The 12,023-nt window shown below is 44.1% G+C and overlaps 1 protein-coding gene across 9 annotated transcripts in view; it reads left to right on the top strand.

Annotated features, from left to right (window-relative positions):
• The window catches only part of EEF1AKMT1 (EEF1A lysine methyltransferase 1), a 68,923-nt gene that overhangs the window by 19,250 nt on the left and 37,650 nt on the right, over nucleotides 1-12,023 (top strand). For all 9 annotated transcript variants that reach the window (XM_085621572.1, XM_085621570.1, XM_085621568.1 and 6 more), the window contains 2 exons: nucleotides 1,183-1,345; nucleotides 4,076-4,158. In XM_085621572.1, the coding sequence (XP_085477698.1) occupies nucleotides 1,196-1,345; nucleotides 4,076-4,158 (233 nt within the window). In that variant the 5' untranslated portion in view covers nucleotides 1,183-1,195. The remainder of the gene's footprint in view (nucleotides 1-1,182; nucleotides 1,346-4,075; nucleotides 4,159-12,023) is intronic.

Raw genomic sequence — 12,023 nt, 5'->3', positions numbered from 1 at the left:
CATGTCCCTTGACATGCCTGTTTACTAACAGCACTGTCACCAGGGCGGGGGCAGGAATGTTTCTCAGTTCATGTTTAAAAACTCACTTTTAATAAATATATTACTAAAGCATGATGTGGTAGTGCACTGCCATTTATATACAGACATATTCTATTGAAATATCCACAAACCTTCCCACTGACATTCAGTTTTACTGATAAAACTATATAGCGTACACATTTATCCTTCGCATTTTACCAAGCAAAGTACTCTGAATTGTTTTGATTAGGGTCAGGTAAACCTATGTACTGGATGCCTTTGCTGCTGAAACTCGTATTATGGTGGGTGAACCTACAGGATTTGCCATGCTTTGTTGCTCAGAAACAAACCTGAATGGATTCATTGGCAATTGAAGTGAAAGTTCCTGTGTAGTTGATTCAAGTGTGGTCTAGCAAGAACTAGTCTTGCATTCGAACGTACAGAAACAGCCTCTGTAGTGCCCCTCGTGGCATGGAGCAGCTTGTTGTGAGCTTGCAAGAGCTTCCAGGGCCTTCTCAGAGGCTTGCACCAAGAGATGATGAGCAGACGCTGAGGAGTCGTGTAGTGGGCAGTATGTGCTGCCTTCTTCAGTAGCAGGGAATGTTTTGCTTATTTGAACATGGCAGGAAGTGTTTGAGGGTAGGGATCCTACATTATGCAAAGAGATATTTACATTTGATAAGCAAGCTTGCCATATGTCTAAAAGTGAACTCCTAACTGGGGACTCTCTGAAGACCACGTTGGTTCACACGTCTTAAGAGTCCCAGTAGATAGCCAGTTTATTGGTTGCTGTTCTTCAAGTGTCACCATTCAATGAGGACTTGCTACAAGATGGGCATAGATAAACTGATGATTGACTAGTAGTGGAAGAAATTAAAACAAAAACGGGGGCAGAAACAGACAGAAATTGATGATACAAGATGAACTTTCTATATCTGATTTTTTGATCTATTACACAATGCATGTCAAGCACTCATTGAACCAAAAGTGTGAAATTTATATATTTATGTGGCTCTTCCAGGCTGGTGTTTGTTTCATTGTTACATCGTTAGCACGTAATAACCATGGGTTAACCATGATTATTGATATCTTAAAATATTTTCTGATGAGTGTAAATTATTTGGTTTAGTTTTTCAGCAAGCTGTGCTTTCTATTATTGATTAGATATATTTTTAAAATGGACGATGATGATAACGACATGCCACAGCTCTCTTCCCATGCACTGGCTGCGCTGCATGAATTCTACGCAGAACAGCAAGTGAAGAACGCCTTAAGCACATCTCAAGGCTCAACAAAACAGTCTTTCGGTTCAGTGGAAGAAGACTGGGTAAGCATGGTGTGAAATGGTTATGTCCAGTAACGTAGAGCAGAGGTGATTAGTTCAGTAATCCTGAAATCTAGTTCCATGCTTCTTTTCGATTACTTCCCTCTGTTGATTTAAGATCCTCTCCTGGTTATTGGATCTTTCCAAGCAGATTCCAGCATTCACCAATTTATATCCATATAGAACTCCTCATTTGTAGCCCAACCAGCACAGTATACAAATATCAGGTCAGTATTTCAATTAGCGCCACTTCAAACTATGAAGCTACATGTGTAGCAATTTAAATGTATTCTATCTAGTCACTCATTCTTGCTGATGATTATCCGTCACACAGACACACATAGTACATGGTCTATTAAATCTGCCATTTCATGAAAATACTCCGCTCTTTCAAACTATTTTCCAGGAGCATTTCTGTCCACTTTGAGAACCTAGACATGTGGAATAGTTTAGTGTACCTTTGTGGTCCTAAATATTCACCCAGCTCATATTATTTCAGCTTTTAAACAGACAGTGTTAGAACCCCCCGTGGCAGGCTTGGAAGCGTGGGAGACAGATGAGCCCATAAATGCCTATGCGATCTCTCTCTCTCTCTCTCTCTCTCTTTCTTCCTTCCTCTCCCTCCCCCACCCGTTGATAGCTCCGGAAGTATTTTTGCATACAGTTAAAGAACGGAAGTTCAAAATCAGTTTTATAAAAATGCTAAGAAATATGTTCACTATAGCTACACAAACTTCAAGGAGAAATTATGAAAGTAACATGGATAGAAAAATGTTTCCAATGAATGCCAGTGTGAGCAACCATTGGCATGGGCTTATAAGGAAAACATTACACATCTATAGGAAACAAGTAAAATTATTTTCTCGACCACCCGTTGGAGGCCCCCGTGCGGCACAATCACCTATACAGGAGATAGGCCCACAAGCCTCCACAAATATTGAATTTCATACCTAGAGGGCTTTCCACTCAACCCAACAAATATGCTTTTACCATGTATGTAATTTGAATACTGCTGTATACACGTTGCCTATGTAATTCAGCTGAGTAAGACATGTATAGCACCTAAAACTGAATAGTCTGAGATGGGTGTAAGTTCTCGAGAAACCAGTGAAAAAAAAGTAAAATTACCAAAGTGGGCCTTGCTGCTTGTAATAATTATGCATTTGTGTCCCTGTAACTCCCAGATGTTAAACTGGTATTACTGTACACATATTGTTTCTGCTCATATAGACACCGGGTTTTCATGGTTTTGAGTGAGCAGTTACCATCAGCTTCTAGCAATGGATTATTGCTTCAGTCAATGGGCATTGAACACAGCTGCAGATTTGGTTGGCATGTCTATCTGCTTTACAGATGGCTGGACTGTAATACGTTTTATCATCATGTTTCCTGTAATGGCTTTACCAAATTAGGATTTACTTTTAATGACCTTGCATTTCAGATGGTAATTACTGCAAAGGTTTAAAAAAAAATTGTACTCGCTAATTTTTGTTCGAAGCGATCAGGATAACGTTTATAGAATCACTATTTCTGAGGACATTAACGTTCAGTAAATTCACTTTTGATTGGTATTAATACAAGCAATATTTTAAAATATAGATCTTTAAACTCATTGAAACTTATATTTGTAATAATTTTACACTGCCAGATATCTTGCGTACTAAATTTCCTTCTATGAGTTGAAAATGCCCAGAACAATGAATTGGCCAACTGACATTCAAGATAGGAGGTAAAGTTGTTGATTAGTTATTAGGAGAGACTCGGCCTTGCCCTATGTCTTGTGGGAGTTGAATAGAATTGATTCTGTCCAAATGTAACTCAGTCTATGATAGGCTTGTAAATGCTGTATTAAGCCTTGCATTTGTAGGTCTAAACAGTAGAGTTTGCTCATAGTGCTTGCTTCACAAAGCCGTATATGCACTCGTAGATTTACGACCTGGATTGTATGAGGATTTACGACTTTCAGAAAGGTACAAGGCTTTCTAGAAGTGCTCCTAGAAAGCTCAAGATAGACTTCTGGATTCCTGGTGTGAATTCATGGTTCCGTCAATGCGGGGGCATTTCCTCATCCTTTCTTGTGTTCAAATGTGTTTTTATTGGTTTTCGAAAGCAAGAGAACACAGAACATTGGAAGTGAAAAGTAACTTCAAAGTGTCACATTAAAGCCACAATCTATTTTCTATGCCATATCTAAAGCAACTCTGCCCGTCACTTATTGTGAAATGTCGCTGCCTTTGTAAATTGTTTTTTCTTTGTTTTTCTCCATGGGGAAAATAATTTTCTCTGCAGAAAACCCTTACCATTAAATCCACACCAATTACTCGTGGTCTTATTAGGAATACATTTCCGACCATCCATTTAGGAGTCACTTATATAAAAGTTCTAAAAAACACACCATCTGTTGAATTTGAGGGTTGCTAAACTTTCCAGGTAAACTTTATCCTGGAACATAGATTCAACCACCGAGTGGAGAGTGGATGTGAAATATTACTACATTAGGGGGTATTATGCCCATGTGTCATGTGTGTTTAAGGTCAATTTTTGCGAATACTTTGCTCTCGTAAATGGAGTCATTCGCATCTGTAATTCTAACCTACATGTGCAAATGGCTGTGTAATTCAGGCCCGCAGTTTGCAAAACTTTGATTGTTTGAAGTGGCATCGGTGGATATGTAACTGCCATAACCAATATTATGGTTTAAACCAGTGAAAGAAAGCATTATTTTTTCCCTAGCAACTGAGCCAGTTTTGGTATAGTGAAGAGACTGCGCTGAAATTGGCAGAGGAAGCCATTGCAGCAGCTGGAAAAGGTGGCAGGTGAGTGAGTTGTATTTTATTGATTTCACAGCAATTTTTCAATAAAGCATTGCTTGATATGTTGCCTTTGGGACTGGCCTGTGAGGGCGATCTATTCACATATCTAATCATTGTGGCCGGATAAACAAACATGACTGCAAAAAGAACTGTTTCGCATTTGCATTCCACATTAAATAAATCAATAATGTGGTGTGGGAACTATTTCCAGCAGTCTCTAGGCAGCCACAGGCTACTTACTGTTTTCAAGCTGTAGCAATCAGACCTTTTAACTTCCTGTGGCTTTCCTTACAATTGAGCTCAAAACTGATCACAAAGTATACCCCCTATAGCATGCAACCCTCATAGTAGTGAAGTTGAGCAGTCCAAGGCGTACTTGGATAGGTGGTGTGGGGTAGAAACTCAGGACTCAATGAACCCTATATAAGTCTATACATCAACGCTTTTACTAAGAAAGGACAATTACTTTATATTTGATATGCAACATAGTAATGTACATGAGTATCAGACGGCACAAATGCAGTACATTGTCATTAATGTATTTTTATTTATTTATTTATAAAGTTTTGTATAGCACGAGCATGACCCTAGAGGGTATCAAAGCGCTTTACATTATAAGGTAGGTAGGATACAGTTATAAGAATAAACACTTGTCACATATATGAGAATAGCATGGTAAAGCACATCAATGTAGTGGTCATACAGAGCATCGGAATAAAAGGCAGTTAAATAAACAATAACACATAATGTATCTCAAGGCAGAAACTTTGTTCATTAGTGTTGTTTTCACTTCTTTTTTCGGTCTCGCCTGGCGAACGCAGCGCGAAGCGCTGTCGCCAGCGAGATCTATTGTTGCTGACTTGCCTCGGAAGTGGGACAGGAGATGGGCACGCGCATGGTCTCGGCGGATTTGAGTTGGTGTACGCGCCTACAGCCACGCGGCGTGCACATCTCCTGTCTCCCTTCCCTCAGCAAGCCAGTATGCAGTTTCACTTTCGTCCTCATTGTAGAAGTTGTTGCATCTCAGCTCATCCCCTGTCTGTCTGTCTGGGCCCCTCTCTCTTCAGTATGTCTCCTCCTTTTATATCAGTGTGTCCTTCTCTCTCCTCCTGCCCGCTCGTTCCCGGCCCTTCTCTTCACCTGCCTCCCCAGTCCTGCCTCTCTCAAACCTCTCCTCGGTGTCTTAGCCTCTGTCTTCGGCGCTCCTGCTTCAGGGCCGGTCCGTTTTCATGTTCTCTGTAACTTTCCTTTCTCCGTCTGTGCGCCCCCGACACCCGGCCCCGACTCTCTCTTGCCCACCCGTGTGCTCTGGGTCTCCTCCGCCCCCTCACGGACCGCTCGGTGCGCAGCTTCTGCTGTCTTCTTACCTTCACTCCCCGGCCCAACAACAGCTACTATTGCCCCGCTCTCTCCGGTGTCTTCTGCCCGCTTCCCATCACACGCATTCTCTCTCTTTCTCTCCAAACTCCCGTCTCCCCTCATTTCCCCGCCCGTCCCCATCCCCCCGGCCGCGGGCGCAGCTCACCTGTCTCGGCGGCTCGCGCTCGGCCCCGCGCGCAGGGCTCTGGCTATTGGCTCCCTCCTCGCCTGGCCCATGCCGCCCGCGGGATGCCGGGCATTGGGGGGTCCGCTCCCGACGGCCTGTGCGGTGGGCGCTGCAGGCAGGTGCCTCGCCCCCGTGGCTCGAGACTGGTGGGTTCTGAAGTGACAGCGCTCGCCATCTTATCTGCCAATGCGTGCTCCCATTGCGCTCGCCTGGACACCCGACAGGAGATGTGCACTTTCCCCCCGGACAGTCCATGTGCACGCTCACGCCGTCTGTTCTCTGCCAATGCGCGCTCACACCACGCTCGCCTATACAGCCCAACGCCACACGGACACGCTCGCACCACTTGCGGGACGCAGCATTTGGTTTGCTTTAACATAAAAGCCGTCCCGAAGCTGCTCTGGCCTAACCACATCCCTTAATTTAGGCCAATAAACCACTGTTGGTTGAAATGGTGCTCCCGATAAGGGCAGATACAAGACTATACAACATCACGTCATCGTAGCAGTCCAGACACTACCGCTCAATAACCGTTCAAATAGCCTCAAATCACAGTCTCAACCACATCACCAATCTTAACGCACCCCATCAAATGGGCTCAAACGCCAACTCCTTCCTTTGTCTTCACTACCCACGTTGAACCCTGGAACTTTACCACCGTCCAGCTTCCCCAGAGCACGTTTGGGGGGGTTACAAAGGATTGTTCACATACGCAACTATTTTATTTCTCCCCCGCGCGATACTCACTACGTTGTTCCAAAGCCTACCAGGGGGAGTCGCATAGGAAGGGAAGAACACGTGCCAGTGCTCCCGACTCTTGGGAGATTAAGGACATCCGGAGCTGAGCGCTCATGTTCATCAGAACAGGACCCCCGCCCCCATACCAACCAGCGAGCCACCATTACTGCGCTCGGCCGATCTTCACATCTGCCCGGTACGCACACACAGAATCACTCACCTGCCGGTCTCACCCAACTGCTCTAGCTGTATCTGGGTGAAATGTCTCGCAAGCCGGTCACTGCCCGGATAAAAGCATTTAACTTTCAGTTATCACGCGTGCGTAGTGATAGGAGTTGAGCTGAGAGACGTCACGTACGTAAGTAAATTCTACAGAAAACTGCGCGGGCACATTGAGAAAGTAAAACTGCATGAGGCTTAAAACAGCTGACTACTCTGCACGTCTGGCGCATAGCAGTTTCCGTTTGGTTCCCAGTACTTCTAATTCAGTGATTCCCAAACCAATGCTGTGCGCGTGTTATGCTGCGCTGAATTGACATGGTGTGGAAGAGGATTTCGAGACCCCAGTGTATGGTAGGTCGGTGTGTCTAGAGGGATCTGTGATAGGTGGGTGAGTCTGTGGCATGCCGGTCAAGTCTCTGGTAGGTCGGTGTGTCTGGATGCGGCTTGCTGTGCTCGGTTGTGAGTGAGTGCCCTCCGGGGCGTCTGTGTGTTTGAATGTGTCAGTTTGTGAGACCTGTTGTTGGGATGCGTTTGCCGATGTGAGTGTCATGTGTGTGCAATGCCTGGCTGTGCGTGTGCTCGCCTGCCTGTGAGTGTGTGTGTGCGGAGCAGCGTGTGAGAGCTCTGGCTGTGCCAAGCTGTAGGTGTGTCTGTGTGTGTGTATGTGTGTGTACAACCAGGATTCCATGTGTGTGAAAAATGTAGGTGTGTCAGCGTATGTGCAAGCATGAGTCAGTGTGTGTGGAGTTGTGGGTGCGTGCATGAGCGCATCAGTGGGAGGTGGCGTGGGCTGGAAATCGCAGTTTGTGGGCATGGAAAAACTCAGTAAAACATTGTATATTCATTGCTTTTAAAAATAAACACGACATTACGCGCACATACCCACCCCCTGCCCCCATGACGCCATTATGGCACTACACTACTAGTGGGTCCTGGATCCCATGGTCACAATATCCCCTTCCTATACCAGACACAGTATAAAAGGATGTCATTTTAAATAAGGGAGGCCTATGGGCTTTTCATTTAATTAATAACAAGCATTTGCAATGCAATAGGTCTCGCATTTACGCAAGTTTGAGCAATTGACATTATAAATGCCAATGCATTTTATTTATGTTTTGGTTTTTAAAACATAAATAAAAGGCATTGTCATTTACAATGCCAATAGCTTAAACTCATGTAAAGGCGAGACCTATTGCATTGCAAATGCTTGTATTATGCTGCCACAGTCTAAACAATTGGAAATTTTGACACCACGCCAGACTTCTTGGGGCAGGGAGGAACTGATAACAGTCAACAGTTGTACACTGGCTCAGTTACTGCTCACACATTAAGCCACGGGTCACGACAAAGGAACATGCAGCTTTGTTATACCCTACATCCTTATATCCCAACTTTTAAGTGTGCTGCCTCAGTCTCTAACAGAAGTACATTTAAGAAACAATTGCAACATTTCACACCACACCACACTGCTTGGCACATCTTTCTTTCTTGAAGCACAAGGTGTGAATACATTTAAAACAGACTGAACTGATAGAATAGCCTAAAGGCAGCATTACGTTTTTAGCCAATTACAACGCAGCTTTCTAAAAAAAGCATTTGCAAAGCAATATGTATCGCATTTGCGAGAGTTTAAGCTTTTAGCATTGTAAATAGCAATGCTTTTATTTATGTTTTAAATACCAAAAAATAAATAAGAGGCATTTTCATATACAATGCCAAGAGCTCAAACTTGCGTAAGTGCGAGACCTATTGCATTGCAAATGCTTGTTGAATGAAGAGGTAGATGAGATTCTGCGGACATCCGGTGGCAGAGAGTTCCCTATCTTCGGGGCGATACCCAAGAAGGCTCTGTAGCTCGTTCTCTTTTTGTGGAAAATCTGTTTTTTCAAAAGCAGTGAACTTTGTGAAGGTGTGCATACACCTCTAGCTTTTGTGGCAGATATATGGGGGTCTTGAAATGTAGTGCTTTGTGAGTCATGCAAGCAATCTTTAGCTGTATTCTTGCTTCGTATGGTAGCCACTTTAGAGTTTTTAGGGCTGAAGATATGTGATCATTTCTTTTTGTACAGGATATCAGTCTGGCCGCAGCATTAAGGGAGGCCCTTAGCGGTGCCATAATATATTTAGAAAGACCGCAAAGAGTGGAGCTTCAGTAGTCTAATCTAGGCAATACAAGAGCTTGGACCACAAGCTTAAAGTTGTCCTATGGTAGGAAGGGTTTGAGTTTCCTTAGTATACTCATCTGGTATTTTGCTCCTTTGGTGGCATTGCTGATATGATTCTGCATATTCAGTTGTTTGTCTAGTGTGATTCCAAGGTATTTAGCTTAATCAATAATGTGAGGAGAACGGTTGAAAGCTGTTAGATGCTCTATCCAGAAGTCGATCTTGAGAGTGGGATTAGGAGGAGCGATGAGGAGAAATTCCATTTTGGAAGCGTTGAGCTTGAGATGGTTAACAGTGAGCCAGTTTTGAGTGTTCAACAAGGTAGAGTTGAGGGAAATTAAGTCTTCTGGGGAGGAAAGTTTCAGATACAATTGATTGTCATTGGCATACATGTGATAGAGGATGTTCCCAGTGTTCAGCGCATGTGTAAGTGGTTCCAGGAATAAGTTGAAGAGAATGGGTGAAAGGGCAGACCCCTGTGGTCCCCCATATTGACCGCAGGGGGCTGAGAGAGGGTTTGATTCACCATGACTCTTTGGGCTCTGTTGTGGAGGAATGATGTAAAACATTGCAGTACAGGCCCTTATTGGCCCATCCTTCGTCCAGAATGGACAGGAAGCAATCGTGCTTAACAGTGTCGAAGGCAGAGGATAAGTGAAGTAGAATCAGAAGACGTGATTCATTATGGACTAGTATTTTTAATATGTCATCCGTGATGTGAGTGAGTGCAGATTCAGTGCTGTGTCCTTGACACAAGCCGGATTAATGTTGATCCAAGAGTTGGAAGTTCTCTATGTGGATGCAGTGTTGAATTTGCATGCATTTTTCTAGAAGTTTCGTCAGAGTGGGGATGTTGGAAATAGGGCGGAAGCTGTTAAGATCAGGACTGTCTGCATTAGGTTTTTTTAGGTCTCGCTGAGGCAGCGCATGCGCTGCTGTGCGAGACATTTAGTGTATGAGTTTTCAAAGTGCTGCCACAGACTTTTGGTGGCCTAAAGCTTGCGTGCACGCGCGCAGCCGCCAACTGCCTTTCTGTCATGGCTCATTAAGCCTTCCAGCGCGTGAATCATGCTCCTCCACCCCCTTGCTGTCTGCTCTCACTACCCCCCTCCATTCTCCCCCTCCCTCCTCGTTAGCTTGTTATTCTTATCTTCGGAAGCATCTGATGTGAATTCTTCAAGGTGCAATTTACTTCCGACTAAGCCAATGCCGTGCCTCAGACAGTAGACATTTTCTGGTGCTTGTTTATCTATCCCTCGACCCCCCCCCCCCCCCCTCTTTTCTTCTTGCCTCTGCCCCCCCCCCCCCCCTGAGCTGTTGCTTATTTCTTTCGTCTGCTCCTGCCCGTATAATTTTATGGAGAGGCATTGACTTCACTCACTTTCAGTCTGTGGTGCTATTTCATTTGAAAATCTTACGAGCGGCTTTTACTGTCACCTCCAATGTCAACTTCTAATAAAAAGAAAAAAGGTTCCTGGGTGCGGTAGAACTGAATAATAAATAGATCATGTGAGGCCACGACGCTTTTAACTTATTTGTTAACACTGTTGAATGCACGGGTTTTTTATATAATTGACACACGTTATCCACTAAATGTGCTTGCTTCCGCTTCTAGTTGGGTTAATCTGCAGGCAGATTGTTAAAAGAAACTGTGGTGATCTTTGCACTTGCAATTTACAATGAGACTCCGCACATTAAGACATGTTTTCTGTCAGTTGCCTCATGGCTAATGAACGCCTAATTTTCATACAGTGTCTCGTCAGAATACAGACCAGAGCTGACTACATTATATGTATTTGGAGAACAGCGACAAACTCTCTCTAGAAACAAAATGACACATAGTAAAACTGTTGGCAGAAAGATTCACGTCCCCGTGACTCAGTGCCTGCTTTTAAGGTGCTGTTTCTGGCGAGCAGTAAAAGAGCTTGCAGCAGACATCGGCGTTTTATCACCAGTTAAAATGCAAAATAATTTCAAGGATTATAAAAGGAGTATATTGGATGACAGTGACCCACAATCTGCAATTTTGTGAAGCTCACAGTGACAGATGCAAGACACAAAGCGCTGTGTAAAATACATAACATTCCGATAATTATGTGTTATTTTTAAGGACATTGTTTAAATGTAAATTAGTGACTGAAAGCGGCTAGACTGCTTTATTTTAAGAAACCCATGATGCTGTGTTTGCCAAATGACGCTTAGTCGAAACTGTTTATTTTTCTTTTCAGCGTTTATATTAGGGTATGCAATATTGAAAAGCTAGCCAGCCTTATAAACCAAATTATGACATTTTCAACAGATGGATACGAAAACAATAGTGGACTATAAGATGGAGAAAACTCAGCTGACTGCACACCGTCTCGTGCTTCTGTTTTGCTGTTAGAACTGGACTCACAGACACTCTCTCACAGACACTCTCTTACGGACTCACAGACACTCTCTCACAGACACTCTCTCACAGACACTCTCTCACAGACACTCTCTCACAGACACTCTCTTACGGACTCACAGACACTCTCTCACAGACACTCTCTCACAGACACTCTCTCACAGACACTCTTTCACAGACACTCTCTCACAGACACTCTCTCACAGACACTCTCACAGACACACTCACAGACTTTCACAGACACTCTCTCAGACACTCTCACACACTCACACAGACACTCTCTCACACACAGACACTCTCACAGACTCTCACAGACACTCTCACAGACTCTCACAGATACTCTCACATACTCTCACAGACACTCTTACAGACTCACAGACACTCTCTCTCTCACAGACTCTTACAGACTCTAACAGACACTATCTCAGACTCAGACACTCTCTCACAGACACTCTATCAAAGAGACACTCTCACATATACTCTCACAGACACTCTCACAGACACTCTCTCAGACTCACAGACACTCTCTCACAGACACTCTCTCAAAGACTCTCACAGACACTCTCTCACAGACTCACACACTCTCACATACTCTCACACACACTCTCACAGACTCTCACACACACTCTCACAGACTCTCACACACACTCTCACAGACACTCTCTAACACTCTCTCACAGACACTCTCTCACTCCCTCTCACAGACTCCCTCTCACACTGTCTCTCACTGACTGGCTCACTCTCACTGACTGACTCACTCTCTCTCACTGACTGGCTCACTCTCTCTCACTGACTGGCTCACTCT

This window comes from Triturus cristatus, chromosome 8 (assembly GCF_964204655.1).
Source record: "Triturus cristatus chromosome 8, aTriCri1.1, whole genome shotgun sequence".
NCBI classification, from domain to species: domain Eukaryota; kingdom Metazoa; phylum Chordata; class Amphibia; order Caudata; family Salamandridae; genus Triturus; species Triturus cristatus.
The sequence above is the reverse complement of the archived record's forward strand: the minus strand, read 5'-3'. Positions and strand labels throughout refer to the sequence as shown.